This window comes from Delphinapterus leucas, chromosome 4, assembly GCF_059928025.1.
Source record: "Delphinapterus leucas isolate spDelLeu-1000000601 "Yukka" chromosome 4, BTC_Dleu_Yukka2, whole genome shotgun sequence".
Lineage (NCBI taxonomy): Eukaryota > Metazoa > Chordata > Mammalia > Artiodactyla > Monodontidae > Delphinapterus > Delphinapterus leucas.
Genome location: NC_143132.1, coordinates 69,043,736 through 69,071,377, shown reverse-complemented (window position 1 = coordinate 69,071,377; position 27,642 = coordinate 69,043,736). Strand labels below are relative to the sequence as shown.

The window sequence follows — 27,642 nt, the reverse complement described above, 5'->3', positions numbered from 1 at the left end:
AAGTTATACAAACATGTTACCCAAATCTCCAAATCTTTGAACAAAGATGGTCATCACATTTTCTCAAACATTTCCACATGGGGCTGCAGAGTAGGCCCATCTTTTTTTATATTATTTACTTATTTATTTCTTTTGGAGTATATTTTGTACACAAACCATGGGATCGCAAGAAAGATCAATTGGAATGAGAAATGGTGGCATCCTTGGTGCTGGGAAGTCATTAAGCCTTTCAGCCCCAGGGACTTGGGGATTTTCATGGAACCAATTTCCTTCTTGGGATTGTTAACATAATCCCATGATTGGAGGATTGAGGGACCTATTAGCTGCCAGCCCAGTGCTCTAAGGGAGCACATTCCCAAGGACCAGAAGAAAGGTCTAGGCGTCTTCATGGATTTCCCATGAACCACAGGCTCTCTGCCCACACCCTCATCCCACCCTCCACCTTCAGCCGGCTCCCAGACCCCAGCGCAGGGGAATGTGAGGTGTCTCAGGAGAGTGGGGTCAACAGGGGCTGGACTGCAACAGTACTCACTAGTCATTTATCCTCCACGTGCCACCCTTAGAACATTAGTCATGATCATCATGCTTCAGGTGCCATTTATGAAGCTTCTAGTACATTCCAGACACTGCTAATTCACCTAATCCTGACGACAAGGACTGACAATATTGTTATCTCCATTTTGCAAACAAGAACACTGATTTTTACTTTTTTTTTTTTTTGCGGTACGCGGGCCTCTCACTGCTGTGGCCTCTCCCGTTGCGGAGCACAGGCTCCGGACGCGCAGGCTCAGCGGCCATGGTTCACGGGCCCAGCCACTCTGCGGCATGTGGGATCTTCCCGGACCAGGGCACGAACCCGTGTCCCCTGCATCGGCAGGTGGACTCTCAACCACTGTGCCACCAAGGAAGCCCCAAGAACACTGATTTTTAAGAGCTTGAACTGAGCCGAATCTTATTTCATTCAATATTTGCACACATTATTTCCTCTAATACTAATATTATCTCTTTTTGAATGTTCACTACATTCTAAGAGCTTCACATGTGTAAACTTGTTTAATCATTGTGACAACCCTATGAAATTGGGTACTATTATCATCCTCACTTTATATATGAGAAAACTGAGGCACAGAATGGTTAAGTTCCTCGGCTCCCAGACTCATCATTAGTTCTAGGCAGTCTCAGTTCACTTCAGGCATTGATGTGGTCCTTCCACGACTCAGGGGAAACAGTACCAGGAGTGGTTAAGAGTGGGGACTTTGGAGTCAGACACACCTGGGTCCCAATTCCAGCTCTCTCTGCATGAGTGCAGGCAAATGGATTAGCCAGCTATTGCTACATAACAGATCCCCCCAGGATCTGTTTAAGTTCGGCTGCTTAAAACCACAAACATTTACTATCTCATGGTTCTGTGGGTCAGGGACGTGAGAGCAGCTTCCTGCATGGTTCTGGTTTGGGGTCTCTTATGAGGCTGCAGTCAAGACATCATCTGAGGCTGCAGTCATCTTCAGGCTCACCTGGGGGAGGAGCAGCTTCCAAATGTACTCACAGGGACCCCTCTACTAGGCTGCCTCACCACCAGGCAGCTGGCTTCCCCCAGGGCGAGTGATCCCAGAAAATGAGAGTGTGCCCAAGATGGAAGCCACGGCCTTTTTATAACTCAGTCTCAGAAGCAACATTCATTACTTCTACCCTATTCTAGTCATTAGAAGTGAGGCGGTAAGTCCAGCCTGCGCTCAAACTGTGGGAGCTTACACAAGGATAGTGAACGTGAGGGGGAGGGGAAGACTGGGCCAGCTTAGAGGGCCTGCCATGCAAGTCACTCAACTTCTGAGCCTGGGTTCCCTCATCTGTAAAACGGAAATCAGAGTACCTGTCTCAAACAGTTCTTTTAAGTCCTCAATGAGATAACGCCTATAAAGAGATAGAAACAGTGCCGGCAAACAGTGAGTGCTCGACAAATGTTAGGTGCGGTCACCACCAAGGCTGTTAGCTACTTGCGGGCAGGGACACCGCCATCTTTTTCTATCACATCTGACCCTACAGTTCCATGCCTAGCTCAGCACCCAGCACTTCCTTTCACCGCACAGACGCCAGGCACTGACATCGCCAGTGCGGGAGGGGGGAAGGAGGAGGAGCTCGCCCTCCAGGCCACTCCCGAGGCCTGTGGGAGGGCCTCCCCAGGGCATCAGGAACTTCCTCTAAGAGCCAGTCAGGGTGTGAGGGTTGAGAGGACCCAGGGCCTCTGGCTGCTGCTGGCCTCAGCCTACTCTACCCAGACATGGTCACAGGGGACTAGTCATGGGTGCAAATCTGCCAGCCCTGCTCCTATAGGCCCTGGCTTGACAGAGCTCCCAAACACTGCCCAGACGCTCCCAGGAGAGGCTGGCACAAGGGCAAGGACAAGTTCTGGAATGCTAGACCACCCTCCTGTGGTAACAGTAAGTGTCGGTGGCTCCCTGGGGCTTGTCATCAAGAACAGCGTGTTGCCCTCTAGGGTGTTTGGCGATGGTGGCAGCTGCTGGCATTTCCTGCAGAGGGGAAATGGGGCAGAGGGGAGGGGACGGAGGGGAGGGGACAGGGAGACAGCCAAATCTTTGGCAAAGAACCACATACCCAGCCAGGCTGCAGACCAGGAGAAGAGACCACGCATACTGGAGAAGCAATGGGCTTCTGAAGGGGAAAGGCACAAGCTGTAGGGTTGTGGGTTTGACTCATGGCTCAACCGCTTGTCCACTGGATGGCTTTGGACAAGCTGCGTAATTACTCTTCATTTCTGGTGCCTCATCCACAAAATGACCTTTCACCTCGCCCAGAGATAGTGAGAATCAGCAGTGTGACCTGCAGTGCCTGGCTCACGGTAGGTGTTCCGTAAATGGAACCATCACTATTAGCAGGGTGGGGGGTGGGAAGGTGCTTAGGGAAAGATTGAAAGCTAAGTTGTCTGTTTCATTTTGTAAATTTAATTGACGTATATATATATATATATACATTAAAAGGTGCATGTAGCATGTGTACAGCAAGACAGAAATTCCCAGTGTGTAACCAGCATCCCGGTCAAGAAAAAAACCATGACCAACACCCCAGAAACCTGCTTCATGTTCCCTACCAGGTCCTATCTACCTGCAAGGAGACCCACTATGCTAACTCCCAAGACCCTGCTTCTGCACTTTGTTTAACTGGAAACACACGGAATGCGCTCTTTTGTGTCTGTCTTTTCTGGCTTAATACCACTGATGCAGCTGCACGCAATTGTGGTTTGTTGGTTCTCATTGCTCTGTAGTGTTTCATTATGTGAATATACGCCAGCTTATTTATTAATTCTCCTGTCGATGGACATTTGGGCTGTCTTCAGTTTTGGGCTCTTAAGAATAGTGGTGCCATGAACATTCTCATGCCTGTTTTTATTTGATGGAATTAGGGTGGAATTAGTGGGTCAGAAGTCATCTGTACTTATAGCTTTAGTAGGTACCGCCACACAATCTTCCAAAGTGTTTGTACCAGCTTGCGCTCCCACCAGCAGTGAACGGGAGCTCTCCTTGCTCTGCATACTTGCGCTCACTTGGTGTTGTCACTCTTTTTCTTTTCAGTCATGCTACTGGGTGTGCAGTAGGGATTTTTTTTTTTTTTTTTTTTTTGCGGTACGCGGGCCTCTCACTGTTGTGGCCTCTCCCATTGCGGAGCACAGGCTCCGGATGCACAGCCTCAGCGGCCATGGCTCACGGGCCCAGCCACTCCGCGGCATGTGGGATCTTCCCGGACCGGGGCACGAACCAGTGTCCCCTGCATCGGCAGGCGGACTCTCAACCACTGCGCCACCAGAGAAGCCCTACAGTAATGATTTTAATCGTGATTTTAATTCATATCCTCTTGGTGACTCATGAGGAGGAGCACCTCTTCCTATGTTTATTAGATAACGTATCTAAGTAGTTTAATTTCTGTCCTTGATGGGGACGCTCTAGAGCACTGATCCCACCCCCACCCCGTGCCCACTGGAAATTTTGGATTTCACACCTGAGTAAAATGTGGGAGTTGAGCAACAGAATTGCAGACGGGCTGAAGCAGCTCCATCCTTTGTGCAGCAGGCCTTACAGCTCCAGGTGCACACGTGACCCACCCTCTGCCAGGCAGATGTGCTGGCCTGAGACTGAGAAGGCAGTGCGCGGCCAACCGCGTGATTCTGCGCTGCTGCTGTTTCTCCTGACTAGCGGGGAGACAAAAACATCTGGTTTTCCCGGGGGTGGCGGTAGCAGAGATTCCAGGCCCAGGCTCTAGTTTGGTGTGTCAAGGGGCCAACGTGTGGCATCCCTTTTGCTGATGTGGATCATGTGGATCACTGCCGGGGGTGATGTGGTCCTGGAGCTGGCAGACGGCTCCCTGATTCCCCAGAGTCCTGATCATGGCAGAGATGGCAGAGCTCCTGGCAGGCCGATTCTTCTGGGAGTTTCTCCGAGAAGCCCAGCCTACCTCAGCTCCACCAGCCCTTCCAACGATCTTGTAAAGTCCTAAATCCCTGTATTAAATTATTTCCTTCTTAAAATAGCTAGAGTGACTGCTATACCTGCAATTAAACCCCAACTTATATATTGCGGTACACTGATATCACTGCTTCATGGAAGAAAAGATATTTTAAGACCAGAAAATAAGAAGAACATAATCCTAAAATAAAAGGACAGTTTTCTTAAATTTCATTAAATCAATCCCATGAAAAGCCCATTTTCCTTTTCTCATTTTGCCAATGGAAATTTCAGCACTAGTGGGCTCTAAAGGAAGAAGTGAGTTTGAAAGAGGAATTAAAAGGGAAAACATAAAGAGTGGCCCCTGAAAGGGGCACGAGGAAGCTGAGAACTGTTGGGCTGCTGTTTATTGACTACTTAACCATAGTGCCAGGGGTAATGTGACCCTGGTCCCAGCAGTATCCTGAACTCATTTAAAATGCCACGAGTAATACTGTTTTGTTTGTTTGTTTTTTAAATTTATTTATTTGTTTTTTATTTTTGGCTGTGTTGGGTCTTCGTTGCTGTGAGCGGGCTTTCTCTAGTTGCGGCGGGCAGGGGCTACTCTTCGTTGTGGTGTGCGGGCTTCTCATTGCGGTGGCTTCTCTTGTTGCGGAGCACGGGCTCTAGGCACGCGGTCTTCAGTAGTTGTGGCTCGCTGGCTCTAGAGCACAGGTTCAGTAGTTGTGGCACACGGGCTTAGTGGCTCCGCAGCATGTGGGATCTTCCCTGACCAGGGATCAAACCCGTGTCCCCTGCATTGGCAGGCGGATTCTTAACCACTGCACCACCAGGGAAGCCCTAGTAATACTGTTTTTATGGGTTCTTTCACCCTGCCCCAGAGTTGAGGGTCAGGGGAGAGCTTTTGATGATGGGGAGTCATGGGCATGAGGCACTGTAGCTGTGTCTCAGGATGTAATTTGAGGGATCATTAGTAATATTGGGGTAGTTATTTGGTATGGTAAGTGATAATAAGAGGATGCAGGGGAAACAACTCCTAAAAGGAGAGAGAGGAGCTGGAGCGAGGAGCCATCCAAGAGGACCCAGCGAGGCAGCCCAGGTGGTGATGAGGTTTGCTGTGTATTTGAGATCCAGGAGGGTCTGTCTGCCATCCTTGCTCTGTGCAGCTGCAGCTGCTCCATGGCTGCAAAGGCCTCAGTGCTGAAGCCTGGCTGGAGAAGGAAGTCTCCAGGCTAAAAATTGGGCGCGGGCTCTGGTGACAGTGGCCTCAGCTGGGGATGGGGCAAGGGGTAATTCTTGATGCTGTCAGCAGAGGCTGGCTGGTGGGGACAAGGAGAGGGGCAGATGCTACCGTGAGGAACTCTAGAGATGGAAGCACCTGCATCATCTTTTGGCCCAGTGATGCGCAGTGATGCTTCCCTTCTCTTTCTCTCCTTTTTTCTCTCTAATGGTTTATAGTGGAAAATTTCAAATATTCACAAAAGTAGAGAGTATAGTCCAATGACCCCCATGGACCCATCACCCAATGACAGCAATCATCAACTCATCAGCCTAGTGATTTTTTAAGCAGTTAAGCCTCTGATTCTCTGCTTGCCTGTGTATGTGTAGCTGAATGAAACTATGAAATATTTCTTATGTTTTTCCCTATCCCTTTCTCCCATTCAATCAGATGTTAGGAGAGCTAACAGTGCTCAGGAGGACTTAAAGGGTTTGCAAGGGAAGTAAGAGAGGCAGAAGGAATCTGCATTCAGTAAGGGGGGGCACCCTAAGTGTTTCCAAATTGAGTTTCCTGAAGCCCGAGGCTGCAAACAAATACCACAAAACACTGAGTGGCTTAAACACCAGAAACGTATTGTCACCGTGCTGGAGGCTGGAAGTCTGAGATCAAGGTGTCAGCAGTGCTGGTTCCTTCTGAGGCCTGTGCGGGAACTCTTCATTCCAGGCCTCTCTCCTTGGCTTGTAGATGGTCGTCATCTCTGTCTCGTCACATCATCTTCCCTCCGTACCTACCTGTGTCCAGATTTCCTCTTCTTATAAGGACAGCAGTCATATTGGATTATAGACTTATTATAACTTAATCACCTCTTTAAAGGCCTTTTCTCCAAATCCGGTCACATTCTGAGTTATTGGAGGTCAGGACTCCAACATATCTTTTTGGGGGGAACACAGTTCAACCCATGAGGGGGACTCACTGGCATTGACTGAATGAATGTCTTAAAGAAACACAAGAGGGAATCCCCCCAGGCTAGGGAGAGTTTTCCCAGGGTGAAGGGTGGGCTAGAGAAAGGGGTCTGTGGGATGAGGAAGAGAAAGGCAGAGGGGACATTGGTCAGCTTCCAAAAGGCACCCATGTCCCAGGAGTGGCACAGAATCAGCAGAGACAGCTGGACTCACAGAGACCACTGGACAGAGACACGGCTTTTTAGTGGACACCCGTGTCCTGGAAGTGAGGCACAATCTGAGAGGAGAAATCCAAGAATATTTCGGGTGAATATTTCATCCAGCTTCTGGGAATAGGTCATGGGAGTCAGAAATTAATTTAGAAATTTAGAAACTAGAGGAATTGATATTTTCTGTGCCTCCTGAGTTTGTCAACTGAGAGTTATATCTGCCAAACATAAAACAGATGAAAGCAGGACTGTTCTAGGTGGAGCTCACCCCTAACCCTGGCTCTCCTTGCAGTGTCCCAAGGCAACCCAAGGGCTCCTAGGGCTGCAGAAAACTCAATTTGAAAACACTTAGGGTGCCCCCTCCCCTTATTGAACACACAGGACACAGAGGCTCAGAAGAGGAAAAGACCTGCCCATCGGCAGGTACAAGGCAGGTTAGCAGCAGAACCCAGGGCTCCTGATTTCTACCAGGACACTTTCCTCAGGTTCTTCAAAGATTTCCAGGTAGGCTGATGCTGTATCTTCTATCCATATCCAGGTGCTATCTGGTGAGGTGTCTCCCTGCACGGCAGATGGCTGGGTCCCTGAGCCACCCTGCAGTCGGCTGGAATCTCTTCTTGTGAACTTGTCAAGTTTTTGTTGTTGTTTCGTTTTAGCCATTCTTATAGATGTGCAGTGTCCTGTGTTCTTTTGACATGTCCTCATTAATCTTTGAGGGCTTCTTTGCTTTCTAGCCCAACAAGGTGTTCCAGGTTTACCTTGTTCTTTCCCTACCCCAGGGAATTATCCCTGGAATAAGCCATTGATTCCCAGTTCTCTATCCCTGGAGTTTTTCTAGAAATTTCACAAGACGAGGGTTTGGGAAATTATTATGTGTTGTGGGGGGCAGGAAACACCATTAAAAAGGTACTTCTATATGTAGATTTAATTATTCTACAATCAAATCATTCCCCACATACTGAGGTAATTCCCACATTCAGAAATGACTGAGACCTTCCTCCTTGAACTTGTCCCCAGCAACTTTTAACACATTCCTTTCTGCTTCAGTTAATTATGAATTCAATTCTCTGTAATTAACCTTCATCGATAGACTGATTGATACCAGGATGGTGGCCAGCAACAGACTCTCAAAGAAATGAGAATCTGAGGTTGGATATCTGACCTAGTTGGATCCAAAGGCAACAATGATCCTATTAACATGAGGAGATAGAATTCTGGTAGTCCATAGCACACCATGGCAGTACAGTTATCACCTGTGGTCACCTAGGAGGAAGGTAAGGCTTTGGAGGACAGGGTTGCTGATGAGATAAATCATTATAGTGAGAATAAGGAATATAAAACCTGGGGAGGGGGCCAGCTGCTTCAAACTGCACAGTGTTTAAAGAAAGAAATAACAAGCTCAGGGTTTTTTCTTCCTTTTAAAAAATAGCTTTATATATAATGTTACATGTCAATTTTACCTCAACTTAAAAAGTAGCTTTACTGTCTGCACGTATTTAAAGTGTACAATTTGATGTTTTGACATATATATGTACACACACACACACACACACACACACACTCCTACCTGAGAAACCATCACCGCAGTCAAGACAATGAATGTCAATTACCACCCCCCCACACACACCCCTGGCCCAAGTTTCCCTTTCAGTCAATCTCTCCTGCTCTTCTTTGCCTCCCTGCCATTCCCAGGCAACCCCTGAGCTGCTTTCTATCACTATAGATTAGTTTGCATTTTCTAGAATTTTTTATAAATGGAATCATACAGTATATACTCTCTTTTGTCGGGCTTCTTCCAGTCAGGATAATTATTATAATCATTTTGAGGTTTATACATGTTGTTGAATGTATCGATAGTTCATCCCTTTTCATTGCTGAGTAGTATTCCATTACACGGATATACCAAACGTGTTTATCTAATCACTTGTTAATGGATATTTGCGTTGTTTTTAGTTATGAATAAAGTTGCTATGAATATTAGTGTACAGGTCTTTGTGTGAACATATTCCTATATGCTTTCATTTTTCTTGGGTAAATACCTAGCAGTGAAATTGATGGAACATGTGGTACGTGAATGCTTAACTTTAACTGTCACGCTATTTCACAGGGGTCGCACCATTTTACATTTCTACCAGCAGCATATGAGAGTTCCAGTTGCTCCATATCCTGTCCAACACTTGGTATGATCACTCTTTAATTTTAGCCATTCTTATGGCTTGTGGTGGTATCTCATTGTGATTTTTAATTTGCTTTTCCCTGATGGCTAATGATGTTGAGCATCTTTTCATGTCCTTATGTGTTATCTGTATATTTTCACCCTTTTTTGGTGAAGTGTCTGTTCAAATCTTTTGCTCATTTTTATTGGGATCTTTACTCATTATCACACTTAGAGTTCTTTTTAGATGCTGTCTACAAATCCTTTATCAGATATGTTTATCTGCAAATAATTTTTCCTAGTCTGTGGCTTGTCTTTTCATTCATTTAACAATGTCTTTTGAAAAGTTCTTAATTTTGCCTAAGTCCAATTTACCAAAAATTTTTTTGAATAATTTGAAAAATAATGAATTGTACTTTTGGTGTTGTGGTAAAGAAATCTTTGTAACCCAAGGTCACAAAGATTTTCTCCTGTGTACTCTTCTTACAGTTTGAAGTTTTACATTTAGGTCTATAATAAATTTTTCTTTTGGCAGGGGGTGGGGAGGCTGTGTTGGGTCTTTGCTGCTGTGCGTGGGCTTCTCATTGTGGTGGCTTCTCTTGTTGTGAAGCACGGGCTCTAGGTGCAAAGGCTTCAGCAGTTTTCAGCACGCGGGCTCAGTAGTTGTGGTATGCGGGCCGTAGAGTGCACGGGCTTCAGTAGTTGTGGCATGCAGGCTCAGTAGTTGTGGCTTGCGGGCTCTAGAGCACAGGCTCAGTAGTTGTGGCACAAGGGCTTAGGTGCTCCGTGGCATGTGGGATCTTCCCAGATCAGGGATCGAACCCGTGTTCGATCAGCAGGCAGATTCTTAACCACTGCGCCACCAGGGAAGTCCCTATAATAAATTTTGAGTTAATTTTTATGTGTATGGTGTGAGGCACGGGTGGGCAAACTTTTTCTTAAAGGATCAGACAGTACAGATTCTAGGCTTTGCGGGCCATCCAATCTGTCATAAGTACTCAACTCTGCATGTAGTGCAAAAGCAGGCTGAGACAAAAATAAATGAGTGTGGCTGTGTTTCAACAAAACTTTATGTCTAAGAACAGGCAGTGGCCACGTCTGGCCCAGTGGTCAGAGTTTGCTGATACCTTCCTTAAATCTTCACACAGCACTGAAACTCCCCAGGCAACACAAGCAGCCCCATCCATCCCTGCCTGTTGAGTCTGCTCCTGCCTTGCTTAAAGATCCTTGGTAGGTATCTTGCAAGAGGACGGCAATTTTTCTCATGTACCACCCCTACATTTCTTCATTGCTTTCAGACCTACAAGCAGTGAAGCATATTCGTGTATGCCCCAGAGAACCAAGTACAAGGTCTGACTCAGGAAGAGCTGTCTACATGCCAGAATCTCAGGTGGACATAACAAACTGTTAGGTCATTCAGCTTCTTCATCCTCTGTCTGCTTTGGGTTGACAATAAAAGTCAAGAAGTTTAGGTCAAATTCTGCCCCTCATGCTGTGTAATGTTGATCAAATCACTCTACTTCTCTCTTCCTCTGTATCCCCACCTGTGTGGGGGGGCAGGGGGTGGGGGGAGAGGAGAGATTTCTCCTAACACTCTCAAATTGTTACTGTGTCGGTAAGAATAAGACAGTACATTTCTTACCCATCTGGTTTGCTCTCTACCAGAAAATTCCAAAGCTGCCTTCTCCTTGAACAGCTTTAAAAAACGGTTTTCTTTCTTTTTAAAAGAACTACACAAACGCAAGGTATTGTTACAATTTTCTCTTTTCAAGTAATTCTAGAAAGCCCAGCCCCAGGATTTCACAATCTGTCACTGTCCCTTGGTGCTTCTGCCTGTTGCCAGGGAAAGAGATTATCCTGGCTTGGGGAAGGTCAGCCAGCCCCAGCACGATTGCTAACACGCCTTAGCTTGCCATCCCTAACCACAGATTCACAGTCAGGGATACAGAGACTGGACTAAACCACTCCAAGGCCAAGCAGACTGGCCAGTGAGAGGAGAAACAACACTCAGCACCACTCAAGCGCCTCACAGGCCACTCTAATCACCACCCAAATCACCACCCACGCCTGTGGGAGGGCGCAGCTCTCCAGTCTGCAGGGCAGACAGGCTGCAGTCTGTCAGAATCCTGAAAGAGGGAAGGTCTTTGAGAACAGAGACCTCATCTGCATGGCCCTGGGGGCCCTGCTTTGAACACAGCAGAGATGAAAGGGTAGATCTCCCAGACTACTAGACGAGCTGGTACACACGCAGCACAGACATAAAAATATTTATCACAGTCATCTATAAATGTATGCAAGAGCCTGAGACCCTGAGAGATGTACCTCATTCCATGCTAACCTCTTAAATGAATATCTGGATTTATTAAGAATGACTTTATTAATTCGCTATTATTAAGAATGATTCCCATTTTACATAATGGTGAATAATTTGAAAAGGAATTTCACATCATTGTCCGGATCCTCATAACAAATCGTGAAGGGTAGGAGAGCAATTACCCTTGCTGGGACTGCAGTTCAGAGAGGTGACGTGTGACTTGTCGGATATCACACAGCTGGAAAGTGGTAGAGCTGGTGTAGAACCTCCAGGTATTCTGACCCCAGGTTTAGCGCTCTTCCCTCAGTCCTCTGTGTTGAGTGGAAGACTGTTTTCTCATCAGGTGGGATGCCTTAATAAGGAAGTACAAGGAGGAAAAGAAAGAGATGAGCTAACTGATGCCTAGAGCCAGCTGAATCGGCTCTGCCTACCAACAGAGAGCCAGCTGATAGGGCCAGATTGGGCCCCAGTCCCGAATCCCCTCTTCTTGACTCACATATTGCCCCTGGCTTATAAAAAAAAAAACAAACAGGTCAGAGTGCAAGCACTGTGTATTCTTTACAAAAGGAATCATCATAGAGAGCTTTGAATAGTCATCTCCCCAAGGGCATCTAAGATACGGTTCAAACTACACAAACGGTACGTAAACACAATTTAGGGAGAGATCAGTATATTGTGTAAGGTTCACATACATAGGCAGTTACATACGCAGATAGACATTGGGGTAATTTGAAACAGGGGATGGGACAAAATAACCTCTGAAGGGTATAGGGGTGAAGGTCTCTGACTCTTTCTCTCCCACGCTCTATAAAGAGGTTGGGGACTCACTCTGTGTGTGTGTGTGAGAGTGTGTGTGTGTGTGTGTGTGTGTGTGTGTGTACTCATGGAAGAAGATATACACAGTGGGGGAAAGCCTGGTTTTAACACCAAGGCTGAAGTTCAATGATGCTGCTTTCCAAGAAGGTTGCCTTTGACTTTTCTAATGAAAAATTAATAGGCACTTACTTGCTGCTGCCTTTAATTACATTTGCTAAAGACAAGTGTCTGCCAACCGGCATGGCTCTGGCTGTCTTCTGTGCTGGATCTGCTCTCAGCAAAGCTCATTGGTTTGGGAGGAGAAAGGGTGCCATTTTGCCTGAGCAGTTGAAGAGGCAGAAACATCATGGGATGGAAATTGTATCACATTTTCTGCTAATGGATCCCCACCCATAAGCATTCACCTGACAGAGAAGCTGAATCAAACACGCCTTGGTAGAACACGGACCAGGATTCTAAAACTGTGGGTTGAGGACCCCAAAGGACCAAGGAGATTTTGAGAGAGGGCCACTAAGCCTTGTCTGTAGGCCTATAAAATGCTCCCGTACAAATACAAAACTACTTTTCTACTGTATATAAATACTACTGGGATTAGTAAAGTATTAATTCACTTACTAAATGAAAATCTAAATTTATAATAGCTATTTATAATAGCTTTTTACCATTATGTATTTTCTTAACTAAAAGTACATATATACCATGTTGAGGTCCTCAAAAGTTTTTTACCTTAAAAATGAGCCTTCAGGGAATTCTCTGGTAGTCAAGTGGTTAGGACTCCATGCTCTCCCAGCTGAGGGCCCGGGTTCAATCCCTGGTCAGGGAACTAAAATCCCACAAGCCATGTGGTACGGCCAGGAGAAAATAAAAAAGAGACTTCATACAGGAAAAGACTAGGAACTTAAAACTAGGGTGTTCCTTCTATAACTAAGCAGGATTACTGAAGGAATGGTCTTTTTGGATCCCACTTTTCCCCCATTTTTAAACAGCTTTATTAAGATATAATTTGCATCCCATAAAGTTCATCCATTTAAAGTATGAAATTCAATTTTTTTGTAGTATATTTAGAGTTGTGGAACCATCACCACAAGCTTAGAACAGCTTTCACCATCCCATTGTACCCATTAGCAATTAATCCCCATCTCCTACACCCATTTCCCCTAAGCTCTAGGCACTCAATGATCTCTTTTCTGTTTCTATAGATTTGCCTCTTTGGGACATTTCATATAATACGTGGATCATACAATACATGGTCTTTTGTGACTAGAGGAATGTTTTGAATCCTCAAAACTCCATCCAGTTGTTGTATATCCAACTCCCACACATACTTCTGTCCCCTTCTCACATCTCCCAGAAGCCTCTTGCTCCCCCGCCTATAAGAATACTTTCTCCTATTAGTTCTCAGCCGTCTGTTTGTTCAAGAAGCACTTGGCATGAGCTGCAAAGCCCATCTCTGCTGGCACTGTGCTGTTCTCCAGCTCTTTCTGTGATTTCCTCACCTCTGACTTCTTGGGGATGGCATCTTGCTGGTATACTTCTTGGGCTCCCCCCACTCGACTATGTGCAACATAGTTTTCTGCTCGAAATGGGTAATCAGTTTATGTGTGTTGAAAGAATAAGTGACTCATGGGGATGTTCCCATACTTCTAGGAAAAAAGGATTCAGGAGAAAGTGCAAGAAAGCAAAGTCAAGAACAGGAACAAAGATAAAGCGTGGAATGTGGGCATTACAATCCAAAGGGTTGGCAGCTGTGGATCAGGAGTGATCTAGTATTGTGACTAGAGGGCATTAAAAGGCCCTGGGCCGCAAAGGGTCTCCCACTTCCAGCAGCAACTGAAAGAACATATTAGTCACTCCAGCTGATGGCGTTAACTGCCTCCATTACAATGCAAATGTCAACACCTGGGAGAGTGGCAGATCGAGCTATTATCAGCCATTTCCACCTCAGCTACAATCTGAGCTCTTTGAACATTTCCTCTTCCCTGAGGCCCAGAGGTCTGGAGGTGAGTGTAGAGTCTGGAAAAATCTAGGGCCCAGTTCCCTATGGCCAACTGCACACTTTTATCATCGTTGATTTCCAAGCCAAGGAAGACAGAGGTCAAGAGTAAGATGGCTGGTGTTCTTGGTTCCTCCTCAGAGCTCCTGGTGGGGGACGGGCTAGGGTGGAGGACGGCTCCCAGGGACCTCAGCCATCTGTGCCCAATGGCTAAGACACTGGGGCCCAAGCCTCCACAGATGACCTACCCTCAAGACACACAATGTTCCATCCTGTTAGCTACTCTCTGACTTGGGGAGAGTAAGTTAGTTCTTCAAAGGAAAGGTAAGTCATCTTAGTCTGAGGTGTCGGGCTTGCTCTCAAAATGCAAATATCCAGGGGAGGTTGACACACCTTTGGGGAATTAGATGATCTTTAAGATTCTTTCACCCTTAAGAGAACCTAGGGCTCTTAGAGTTCTTTAATTCCTTGTGAAAAACTCATTACAAGGCAGGGCTCTCCTAGGCAGTAAGCAAAGTTCATTTTTAACCTCCAATTCCTAACTGGCTGTCATTTCTGCCATCCTCCTTCCTGCCCCCAGGCACCTGTGCCCTTTTCTGGTTCCATTTGCTTTGGGAACTGCTTAGTGGTCCCAACTGTTCTTTCCTTCCTTTCCCTAACTCATTCCTACTCCTAAAGAGCAAGCATCCAAACACATATATATGGAATCTAAAAAAAAAAAAAAAAGGTCATGAAGAACCTAGGGCCAGGATGGGAATAAAGACGCAGACCTACTAGAGACTGGACTTGAGGACATAGGGAGGGGGAAGGGGAAGCTGGGATAAAGTGAAAGAGTGGCATGTACATATATACACTACCAAACGTAAAATAGATAGCAAGTGGGAAGCAGACACATAGCACAGGGAGATCAGCTCTGTGCTTTGTGACCACCTAGAGGGGTGGGATAGGGAGGGTGGGAGGGAGGGAGATGCAAGAGGGAAGAGATATGGGGATATATGTATACATACAGCTGATTCACTTTGTTGTAAAGCAGAAACTAACACACCATTGTAAAGCAATTATATTCCAATAAACATATTAAAAACAAAACAAAACAAAAAAGAGCAAGCATCCATTCTCTCAGTGAGAGAAACTTGTTTTGGCCTTAGGGGGGAAGCCTGCTGATTAAACTCATCCACACTAACTTAATAACGACTGGCAGTCCTGGCAAAAGTCCCTCAATCTCCCAGTGGTATCTGCATTCATTTTTTCAACCACTTTCTTGAAATGTAATTTATATACCATAAAGTTCACCCCGTTGGATTAAAGTGCAATTCAATGGTTTTTAGTATATTTCTCGAGTTGTGCGATGATCACCATAATCTAATTTTTTTTTTTTTGCGGTACGCGGGCCTCTCACCGCTGTGGCCTCTCCCGTCGCAGAGCACAGGCTCCGGACGTGCAGGCTCAGCGGCCATGGCTCATGGGCCCAGCCTTTCCGCGGCATGTGGAATCTTCCTGGACCGGGGCACGAACCCGTGTCCCCTGCATCGGCAGGCGGACTCTCAACCACTGTGCCACCAGGGAAGCCCCATAATCTAATTTTAGAACATTTTCATGACCTTCCCAAAGAAGGAGGGTCATGAAATTTTGTACCCATTAGCCATCACTTCCCATTCCTCCTCTTCTCCAGGCCTAAGCAAACACTAATCTACTTTCTGTCTCTAGATTTTCTGCATTCATTTTTAGGGAATAATTGTCATCCCAAAGCATGACTATCTAATGGTGGGATTTTCAGCATTGTGGGGAAAGTATTTTTAGGTACAAGAGTATTACTGAGACCCACTTGTACAAATATTTCTAAACATTCTAAAATGTTAATATTCTAATTTCCAAAATGGAGCTATTCTTCCAAAAAGATGTCTGGGGGAAATGAAGAATGAAGTCCTGAAGGGTAACTGAGGTACAAGGGGAAGATGGCTGGAGGTGGGTGGTCTGCAGACCTCCCAGAGGGCCTGCTATGTCCTGAGGTGCATAGGCACCTCCCCTCTGCAAGCCAAGTACTCACTTCAGAGAGAGGCCCGAGGTGGTCAGCCCCTATCTGATGACAACGGCCAGGTGCACATCCTGGAGCAGCTCTTCAAAACCTCTGCCTTTTGTTCCTGTGACCCCCACGTTTCTAGGTTTTCATCTGACCTTTGGGACTCCTCCTCTACATGGTGGTTGACCCCTGGGTTTCCTTGTCAGCCCTTCACAGGTGTCCTTCAGCCAATGGCATCATTCCCATCGCCATGTCACTTCTGGGCTCCATCAATCAATACATCTGCTCTGCCATAGCTTCCTGACTGATCCCCTCTGCTCTTGGATCTTGCTTTTCCTATCTCGTTACAACATTGCCAGAGTTTGCCTCCCAAAACTTAATGGCCCTTGACACCCCTGTCCCCCAATTCATGGACTCTTCATTGTCTTTAAACTGAAGCCCACCCTCCTCCACATAGCGTTAAAGAGCCCAACCCACCTTCACCCATGGTTGCCAGTCAGTCCCCTCACTCCACCCCACCCTTCAGACTCAATTCCCATCATTAATCCCCAGATGTACCATTTCTTTATCCAACAAACAGCCAAGGGGTACCTCCTATGTGCCAGGTATGGGGCACAAGAATGAGTAAGATACCAATTCTGCTCTCAAAGAGTTCAGCAGACTGTGGAGACAGCTCTGAAAACAAGTCAAGGTAATACAATGTAACAAGTGCTATAATAGAGATAAAAGCAAGGTGTGCTGGGAAATGAGGAAGGAGTGCCTAGCAGCCTGGGGTGGTGGGGGAGGAAAAGGCATTAGAGAGGCATCACAGAGATGCTACAGATTTGGTTTGTGCTGGGGGTGCATGTGAAAAGGGTGATCTCTGCAGAGATTTAAAGAGCCGTTTACGGTGGCTGGATGATGTGCAGAAGTGGTGGATAGTGAAAGCTAGCAGGTAGGAAGAGGCAGTTTTGGGGACAGTTTTCAGTTGGGTTGTGACAGGCATGATCAGATGGGGACAAAGTGGAGGACAGGCTGGAGGGCAAGGAGGGAGAGTTGGTAATTGTCTAGGCAATGAGTAGAGAGGATCTGGGTGAAGGTATTAGCCAGAGAATGTGGAAGAAGAGACAGAAGTGAAAAGACAAGGGCACGGTGGCAGGACTCTGGGAACTGGGATAGGAGGGCTCACCACTCTTAAGATCTGGGAGTTTGGGGGATGGTAATTCCACCAGTGGCGAGAAAACAGAGGGAGGAGCAAGCTTCTTGGGGGATGACCTTAGTTTCAGACAAACTGAATCTGGGGTGCTGGTGGATACCAAGGAACATCCATGGGGAGTTCTCCAGTAGACGGGGGTAAGCTTGGAACTGGGAAGGGAGGCAGGGGCTGAAGACTCAGATTTCAGAAATCCTTAGCGAAAAAATGTTTATCCTTTGGCCCAGCAATTCTACTTGTAGGAATTTCTCCTAAGGATACAAGTAAAGATGTGTGTGAAGATTTATCTACAAAAATGCTCATTGTTTACAACAGTAAAACAGTGGAAACTTTACAAACTGCCAAGACAGTGAAAAATGTCCAACAGTAGGGGACTGGTTAAATAAATTATGCTATATTCATGCAATGGAATTCTGTTTGGACAATAAAATGGATATTGTAGATGGATGCTTATTGGCATAAAAATATATACACAATATTTTGCTAAGTAGAAAAAAGCAGATTCTAAAACTCTTTGTAAAGTCCCATTTTTTTTAAGAAAAGAATTAAGATGTTAATGGTTCTTTCTAGGTGTTGTAATTATGAATGTGTTTTCTTTTGTCTCTCTTCTAGTTTTTACACACTTAATCATACATAGCTTTTGCTATAAGATGATGGTTACTTAAAATTTTTGAATAAAATGGAAAGGAATGACCTAGGGAGAGCACAGGGAATGAGGAGGGAATCAACGATGTAACCCCATCACATTGAAGGCCATCTGGCTTCTGTCCATGCAGTGTTCCTCCCATATCGTATTTGCTACGTGGCTGTGTGGCAGAGTGCAAGGAGCAGACTGAACTTATGTTTCATTCTACTACAAACTCTGGACCCTGGGCAAACTTTGATTCTCTAAGTCTCGGTTTTCTCACCTTTATAGTGGAGAGAATAACATCTTCCTCAAAACGGTTATGCGACAATAAGATGCACAGACATATTGTTGTTGCTTAATAAATATTAGTCCATCCTCCTTTTCTTCTGATTCCTCCTTCTCTGCTGGCCCCAGATTCAACCTCTAGAGTCTTTTTGGCCCTTACAGTGGGAATTAGTGCCTCCTCTCTCCAAACTCCCAAAACGCTCTCTTTGGACCTCTATTGAACACTGACTGAACTGTGCTCTGAACTGGAATTAGTGGCTTAGCTCCTCTCCCTCCCTGACTGTAACCTGAGTTGAGTCACCTCTCTATCCCTAAGGCACCTAGCACAGTGCTTTGCACACAGGGGATGCTCTATGAATGTTTGCTGACTAAATTCATGGTGCTTTTTATGACTTTGCTAATCCTGGATTGATTACTCAAAGGCTGGAATACTCTAGGGTTAGTTTATTCAGATCTCTTGGAATGTTTCTCCTCCCAATTTGTAACTCTGGCAAGGTTTATCTTCCAATTTGCAAAGAGATGACCAACAGAGAAAGAAAGAGAAGCTCACCCAGACCTCTAGCCTCTTTGTCAGAAGCTCTGCAGAGAGAGCTGGAGGAAGAAGAGTAAAGTGAAGGTTGTTTCTCCCTCCCCGGAGTAGAGGTGACACGTTCCCACCCATCCCAGTGTTTAGACTGCTGGAGCTTCCAGCAGGACAGCTTAGGGCCAAGGGGAATTGGATAGGTACATCATTCCACAGGCCTAGGTCCTCTTTGACCCGAAGTAAAGTCCTCTCCGCTCCTGCCTGTTTGTCGCTGGCGCTGTGCAGGAGTAACTTGTCCTTCTCTGCCCTCTCCCCCGTCCTCCTCCAGCCGGGGCTCTCCACCCTGCCCTGGGGCGCATCCTTCCGGCTAACACCTTGCTAGGTAGGCTAACACCTTGCTAGGTAGGCTAACACCTTGTTAGGTAGGGAGCCAGCCTGGCGCTGACGAAAGATCTTTCGGTTGCAAGTCAGGAGACCTGTGTGGCCCATGGCAAGTTAATTAGGCTCTGAAGCCTTAGTTTCCGCATTTATAAACTGGGAATAATCCCACGGGCCCTGTCCCCTGTCACAACCCAGGGTTATTGAGGGGAATCAAATGAGATTAAAAAAAAAAAGTATGAACGGGCAAAGAGCTCTTCACAAACGCCAGGTGTTCGTAATGCTGTCTGTGGGGTTCCCTCTGGGTAACTCTCCACCAAAGCGTTCCTGTCCGCCCCGCCCTAGCTGCATCGGCCTCACCCACTGCATCTCCATCTTTCACGTCACTGTCTTCCTGCGCCTCAGAGATACTCAGTCTTTCCATCTCCACCGTCCATTTCCGGGTCTGGCTCTTGGGCCCCTCCGGCCCTCCAGGGACTCTGGTCTTCGTCTCCCTGCGGCAGTCGCTGCCTGGGCGCCCCCAGGCCGGTGCGCCCTCCTTTGGTATAGCCGCCCGGCCAGAGAATCGCCCAATAAGAGCGCCGGACTCAAATATGACAGCTCAGGAAGCGGCCAATCGAGCCGGGCCGGGGAAGGGGGGCGCAGCGCGGGGGCTGAAGTTGGGTTGAATGGGGGGATGGGGGATTAAAGGGGGATACAAAAGAGGGGAGCTAGGACTAGGGGCGCAGGAACCCAAGCAAGGGGCGGGGGAGGACCGCACGGCAGCCACGTCCGGCGAAGGGACCACGGGCTGGACGCGGCTCCAGGCGCCAGGGAGGGAGGGGGCGCGGCGAGAATTTTAGGTGAGGAAGGGGAGCTGGGGCCCCCACGGTACCGGGCGCCTCACGAGGCCGGGCCTGAGGATGCCAGCGGGGCGCCGAGGCGGGGGCCGCGGCCCGGCCAGGGGCGGAGGCGGCCGCGCGCCGCTGTGAGCCGAGGCCCGAGCGGCGCGGGGGGCGGGGAGGCGGCGGGAGGAGGGGATGCGGAGGGCGCTCCGGCGGCGGCGGCGGCGGCGGCAACCGGGCGAGAAGGGAGGAGCGGCGCGAGCGGCCGGAGCAGCGCAGGGCCCGAGGCGTGCATGGCGCGCCCTGAGCCCGGCTCCCGCGGGTTCCCCCGCAGCGCCCCCGGGGCGCAGCGGCTCTTGGGCCGGCCCCTCTCGGCCGGCTGCCTCTGAGCGCCGGCCCTCGATCTCTGGATGCCGTGCTCCCTGGGAGAAGCCCGCCTGCGTTGGGGCGGAACGGCGGCGGTGCTGCGCCGGATTCCGCCCTCAGCTTAGTCCTTCTGCGCCCGGCCGCGGCGGGCCCGCAGCCGGCGGCGAGGAGCCTGGAGCTTGCGGAGCCGGCGCGACAGCCCTCCTGGGCCAGCGGGTCCGGGCCAGCTCCGCTCCGTTTTGGGGGAAGGGGGAGGCGAGAGGGGAAGGGCCGCGCTGCAGGAGCCGGTCCTCGCCCCCGCCCCCCTGCGCGGACACGCTGAAGGCTGGGCTCGGCTTTCTAGGGGGCCAAGCTCCACTCTCAACGCGGGAGGTGGGGGATGCGGGCGACGGCCCCCTTGGGCTCCAGGACCTTCCCCCCAGGGCTCGGGAGCTGTTGCTCCGCCCGCCGCCCCCTCCCCCGTCCTCTCCACCCCCCCATCCCACCTCCCCACCCCTCGTAAGAAAATAATGCTGGCTGGCGCCCGCACCTCAATCGCTCCCAGTCCGCCGCGAGGAAAGGGCGCCGGCTTGGTCTCCACGCCGGGACCCCTACCGAGCCGCCCTAGCTGCCGCCTCGCCGCGTGTGCCGCTGGGCTCCGCTTAGGCAGAATCTGCGAGCGCCGCGCCCGGGCATTGCCAGCTCCGGGGAGGCGCCGCCCGCAAGGACACCTCTCCGTCCCGCCTCGTCCGCAACTCCGGTCCTTGTCGAGCTCGACGCGAGCCAGGAGTCCGGACGTCCCTCTGCGCGCAGCTCAGCAGCTCGAGTAGTCCCCGCTGCCCCAGCTCGGAGCCAACTCCATCTCGGACCTGGGACTCCTGACGCGGATTTTCAGCCACTTCTCACCTCGGGGCTGTGCCTGCCTCCCGCTTGCTCTCCCGCTGCCCTCCTTCTCCGCTCAGGACGGGGGTGCCAAGATGCCCCGCTACTGCCCAGGGCCCCGGGCCGCCCCCGACGTGTGACCCCAGCCTGGTCCCCCTGCTCGGCCGTCCGCCCTCCCCTTGGAGAACCCCGGCCCGGCCCCCGGGGGAGGAGGAAGAAGACGACGAGGCCGAGGGGGGGATGTCCAGCTCCAAAAGCGTGAGCCCCCCGGGCTACGCGGCGCAGACAGCGGCGGCGCCGGCGTCCCGGGGAGGCCCGGAACACCGCTCGGCGTGGGGCGAGGCCGACTCCCGCGCCAATGGCTACCCCCACGCCCCCGGGGGTTCGGCCCGCGGCTCCACCAAGAAACCCGGGGGGACGGTGACCCCGCAGCAGCAGCAGCAGCGCCTGGCCAGACGCTGGCGCAGCGACGACGACGACGATCCTCCTCTGAGTGGCGATGACCCCCTGGCTGGGGGCTTCGGCTTCAGTTTCCGTTCCAAGTCGGCCTGGCAGGAGCGCGGCGGCGACGACTGCGGTCGCGGCAGCCGGCGGCAGCGGCGGGGCGCGGCCGGCGGGGGCAGCACCCGGGCGCCCCCTGCGGGCGGCGGCGGCGGCTCGGCGGCGGCGGCGGCTGCGGCCGCAGCTGGCGGGACGGAGGTGCGCCCCCGTTCTGTGGAGCTGGGTCTGGAGGAGCGGCGGGGCAAGGGCCGCGCGGCCGACGAGCTGGAGGCCGGCGCCGTCGAGGAAGACGAGGGTTCCGGAGATGGCGGCAGCTTGGCGGGCTCGGGCGCGGGGCCTGGCGCGGTGCTGTCGCTGGGCGCCTGCTGCCTGGCACTGCTGCAGATATTCCGCTCGAAGAAGTTCCCGTCGGACAAGCTGGAGCGGCTGTACCAGCGCTACTTCTTCCGTCTGAACCAGAGCAGCCTCACTATGCTCATGGCTGTGCTGGTGCTCGTGTGCCTCGTCATGTTGGCCTTCCACGCGGCACGGCCCCCGCTGCAGCTGCCCTACCTGGTCGTGCTGGCGGCTGCCGTGGGTGTGATCCTCGTCATGGCCGTGCTCTGCAACCGCGCCGCCTTCCACCAGGACCACATGGGCCTGGCCTGCTACGCGCTCATCGCCGTGGTGCTGGCTGTCCAGGTGGTGGGCCTGCTGCTGCCTCAGCCGCGCAGCGCCTCCGAGGGCATCTGGTGGACTGTGTTCTTCATCTATACCATCTACACGCTGCTGCCCGTGCGCATGCGGGCCGCGGTACTCAGCGGGGTGCTCCTGTCTGCCCTCCACCTGGCCATCGCCCTGCGCACCAACGCCCAGGACCAGTTCCTGCTCAAGCAGGTAGGGGCCCACCTGGGCATAGGGACTGGATAGTGGGGTGCGCAGGCCTAGGCCTGACTCCAAAGAAAGGCAACCCACTTTCACCCTTTTAAAGTGGTGAAAAGAGCCAGAGAGACATGGCTGTGTCAGCTGTGTGGTGTCTTCTAGCCCCCGAACCCCCTCTGAGCCCCATCACCTTCCTCTACAAAAAGTGCTCTTGTATGTAATGTTCCCGCTGGTAGAAGACACACCAAACCTTAGCCATTATTGTAGGGATGCTAATGAGGAAGAGTTGGAGGAGAAAATGCTATGGAGAGGTCGGTCCCCTTCTCTTCCTGTGCTTCTGTCTCTGTATATAAAAGGCCCCCGACAAAAGTGGCTGGCCCCTGTAGCAGCCTCCCCGCTCCTGAGGGCCACTGATGGTTTGTTAACCGAATGTCCTGGATGAAGGGTAGGGGAGGGGAGACCCTGGGCGCCCCTTGCCCAGTCTTTGGGAGGGGAAATGATATAATCCTGCCAGTTGTCTGGGACTGGGGGTTCGGGAGCTGGAGATATTTCTGAACTTGAGGGAGGACTGACAAGTTTGTTTCATTTGTGAAAGTGCCCCAAGCCAAAAAGCTGCCTTCAGCAAAGGTGGGAAGGAACCTTTGTGTGTGGTGACGGTCCCCCTCCTGGCCTGAGCAGAAAGCTAGTGTTGGAAGTTGTGACCCCTTCATGTGGGTGCTCCTGGTTGTTGCTTATGGTGGGGGCTTTTAACCCTCCTGGGACGGGTTAGGCGAGCCTTGAACGGTAGGCTTAGGAGGAAATAAAACTTCTCCCTGGTTAACTGGTGACTCCCCAGAAGACTTGTGGGAGAGAGGTGTGCTTGCCATGGCGACCTTGGGTGAGACCAGCTCCTCTGACATGCACACCTTCTCCCCTTAGCGGTCCCCTTGTCTGTGGCTCCGTGGGCCTCATCCATTGGCCCCTGCTGAGCCTGCTTGGTTGCGGTGCAACCTACTTGGCTGTGAGAGTCAAGTGGGCCTTTGCTGCAGGCCAGTCTCCTGACTGTGGAACCTAGTGCATCCCCCGACCTCTCTCCAGGCAACTGCATCCTCTAACAGAACTTCTTAACTCTATTCCATTGTCATTGCCTTCCTCCTCCCCAGTTCTAGTGCCTTTTCTCAGACTTCAATCTTGTTGGGTACTGCGTCTTTCTTGAGGGGTTCTCCCGTGCCCCCTGGCTTCCTGGGTATCATACTCTCCCACAGGGAATACTGTGGGCTTCATGGCGCTGGGCTCTCGCTGCACCTCCAAGGTGCTCTGTGACTGGGAGCGAGGGAGCCTACAACCTCTCTGGGCCCCGGGTTCCTTGCCTAGTAAATGAGAGGCTTATGCATGCCCCTTCCAGTTCCAGCCCCTCTGTGCCAATCCTCACCTTCTGCAAGGAGCCCCTCCTTGCATTCCAGCCACACTGGCCTCTCCCTCTTTTGCATGGCCAACAATGGAGTCAGAGCCACAGAGTGGGGCACTTACTTATTCCCCAGTGCCCCTTGGTTTTATTCCCCATCCAATGTAAGCTCCTTGGATGCAGGAATCCTGAGGTGTGTGTTTTTCCTTCTCTACTCTCTCTCCCTTGTCTAGCACAGTGTAGGGTACTTAGTAGGGATTTAATAACTGCTTAACGATTTGATTGTGTTCCAGTGGGTGAAGTAGTTGGGCTTGTTGATGCTGACTTAAAGTTTTTCTGATCTGGGATCAGAAGGAAATAAAATCTTTAGAGATCAGCTTTGAACTTAAGAGAACAACCTATTGAGAGCTGGTTAAAAGAAAGTTAACTACTATTGTTAGTGCTTATAAAGGATCCAAATGTTTTGACCTGGGACCCAAGCTCTCACATGAGTATTATACCTTTGGGGGTTGTTCCTGGCTTGGATGAGAGGCAGGTTGCTTGGGTGGATATAGCTTTTCTACAGAAAGAAAGGCATGACATCCACATGGAGCAGCAGAGATTTCCAGGATCATTCAGAGTATTTACTGAACAAGACTTGGGACTCAGGGTCTGAGTATAGCCCTAGGAAATCCTGGATGTGTGATTTTAGGAGACTGGAGTCAGATGCCAGGACAGGAGTGCTGATCTAGGGAGCTCCGTCTCCATCTTAGCATGAAGATGCCATTGCAGCAGCAAGAGTTGGCTGACTGACTTCCCCATCTAGTTCCTCAGGCCTGTCCCTCTCCCTTCTCTCCCCACCTCCACCACCTCCCACCCCATGCTTCTTTTACCCATTATGGTCTTCAGACCTTTCCTTGTCTGTAGGCTTTTGGGTGGGTTTGCACTTAACTTCTCATGACCTACTCTGCTGAGTGTAGCAGAGCTTGTTAGGAATGGTCTACGATAACAGACTGCAAGCATTCTTTCTATTTGACTTCAGAGAAAACTGTATCTTTTTTGGTTTGTATTTGACTTGCCTTTCTGATTATGTCTGATATAAACTTTGTATTTCTTGAGCAAACCCTATTGGATGGTGGGAAATTTTAGTGAGACAGTCGAGCATTACCCTCTGCCTCAGGTTACCCCAGAGCAGCAGGTGTTAGAAGATGGCTTGCGTTAGATTCCTTGTTCTTTTCTTTGGTGAAGATACACATCCAGGGAAATGGGGCAGCAGTATGCGGTCTCTAATGCGGGGGCTTTGGGAATTTGGGCCCTCAGGAAACTGTGTTGGCATTTTCCACTTCTCCTGAGAGGCTGGCCCCCTTGCTCCTACAGCCTAGATCGTCAACATCAGTATCTGATCTGGATTATTTTTTTCCCCTGGCCCCTCTTCTCTTTGGGGCTCTTCTCTTTGCTCCAGTTAGGAGGAGAAACATGTAGTATCTCATCTGGTGCCTCTTGAGAGAGCGGAGAGGCAAGGTGGGGCAGCCCTTTTGGGGGATGATGTTTCTTCCTTTTGCTACATCTCCTGATCTAGCTCTTCCCCTGGTATTCATCCCCCTCCCCCTGCTCTTTTTCTGTCCCTTCCTTTCTCTTGCCTCCCCCTTCAGTCCCCTGTTGTTCTCTGCCTACCTCTCCTCTCCTCTGCCTGCCTGCTTTTCTGCTTCCCCATCTCTTACTTCCCATTTGCAGCCTTTCAGCCTCGCCTTCTCTGCTCGCCTCACTGTCGTCTCCTTGGTGGGGTACAGTAGGGGCGTCACGGGTTGTTTTTTTCTCCTTCTTTGCCTGTTAGAAGTCCCTCTGCTACACCCATACCATAAATAACACTCAAGCATCTGCCAAACACATTCCTCACTTGTGTTAATAGGCTGCAATGATGCTGGAGCCTGTTGCCATGGCAACCTCATTTTTGTTTGACTGTATCCCACTCTGCTACATAAAGCCTCTGCATGCACTCACACACAAACAAGTACACTCACATAACTATTGCACATGCTTAACTATGAGAGATTATTTTGGAGAAAACATCTTTGGGCCCCATGGGGGTGGGCAGTCATTTGGCCAAGGAGATGAACGTCTCTGCTTGTCCAGTGTTACTCTAGGAGGTGATAATGGATGCGGGAGCTCTTTGAAAAGTAGAGAGTCCTGTTCAGATGTGGGGTATTATTCTGCAGCCACGTTAAACCCACCTGACATGGTTTCTGAAAAGAAGATTCCGACCCTGTGTGGGTCCCCGTGAGCTTGGGAGTGCTGTCAGAGGTTGCCTTTGTGGTGTGGGCTGACCCATCCTTAACCAGCTATTATCAGCTCCTTCCTCTCTTCCCCCTAACCCTTTTGGAGAAAACCAGTGATTTCCTGCATTTCTGCCTTTGTGCCTGTTGGAACACACAACGGTCACCAGTTGTTCCAGAGATCAGAAAGGCACAGGTGCTGTGTGGGTGATGTTCTGTGACCATGAGCACGTGTGAGTGTCTAAACTGAGGAGTCTGGGGCTGGATGGGGGTGGGGAAGCAGACCAAGAAGTGACTGCTGTGGCTGCTGAGGGGTGGGTGCCTGGGTCCATGTGTGGGAGTGTGTCTGTCACGTGGGCTGGCCCCAGTGTGTACGTGCATGCATGTGCATATGGACGTGTGTGTGTGTGTGTGTGTGTGTGTGTGTGTATCTATCTGTCTGTCGTGTGGGCTGGCCTGGGTGGTGGAGGGGGGCCCAGGGAAGCCTTTGTGTTGACTTTGAAAGGAGATCATCACAGCTCTGTCCTGTTTATTCTCGGTTGGTGGCTGGCTTCCTATGGCTGTTTGCATTTCTGATTCTGGACCTTGATTGACTTTCCGACCTTGACCTCTGGCTCCTCAGGGAAATACCCTGGATGCACACGCCCCCCCCTTATCATAATGAGGCTGGGGGCTAGACTCGAGTGGTCAGCCCACTCCATGGAGTCCCATGGCTCCATGGAGTCCCACCCTTCCCTTTCAAAAACGCAAGCTGCCCACCCACTCAGCCATCCGGTGAGCCCCGTGGAGAGCTGGCCCCTCGCTCTGGAACTTGGTCCAGAGGCCTGTGCAGTGGGTTACTGTGTGCACTGCTCCAGCCACTGCCTCCCTGCCCACGGAGGGGTGGGAGGACGGGGTGGTGGTATGGAAGAGGACACACACTTTCACAACTCCGGGAATAGTCTGCTGCCAGTTACTTCCCCCATCACCCCCATTTCTGGAAGAGAGAAATCTGGCCATGGTGAACCCCAGCAGCAACGGCAGGCTGGGGTGGGAGGCGGACTCTGAGTTTGTAGCCGGGGAGGGTCTGCTTGTCTTGCCTCGACGATAATTGTATTTGCCGATTATATTTGCTAATTATTTTCAATTATTATGTTGCCTTCTTCTCTATGCAGCGGGAAGGGGGCGCTTGGAGGGGAGCAGAAGCCTCTGGGGTGGGGGTCGAGCAGAGCTTCTAGATGGAGGGTCATCTTGTGGATCTCAGGGGTGCCTCACGGCCTGTGGGGGGGACTTCAGGAATGGCAGAGACCCAGCCGAGGAGCAGAACGATAAGCTGCTGTACTTGTGGCAATGTTGACTGCTAATAATTCAATCTAAGTTTTGATCTGGAGCAAGAGCATGAGGTCTGTGTGCTGTGCAACACGGAACAGTGTGCTCATGTGTGTCTATAAAGAGGACACAGACGA

General features: G+C 50.1%; 1 protein-coding gene and 1 pseudogene across 1 annotated transcript in view; one reads left to right on the top strand and one right to left on the bottom strand.

The window, feature by feature from the left end:
• Positions 1-19,828: 19,828 nt before the first annotated feature.
• LOC149749333 (uncharacterized) lies at positions 19,829-21,356 on the bottom strand (annotated as a pseudogene).
• ADCY5 (adenylate cyclase 5) overlaps positions 20,825-27,642 on the top strand; it is a 154,897-nt gene continuing 148,079 nt past the window's right edge. The window contains exon 1 of the mRNA XM_022567243.2: positions 20,825-22,576. Within this exon, the coding sequence (XP_022422951.2) occupies positions 21,440-22,576 (1,137 nt within the window). The 5' untranslated portion in view covers positions 20,825-21,439. The remainder of the gene's footprint in view (positions 22,577-27,642) is intronic.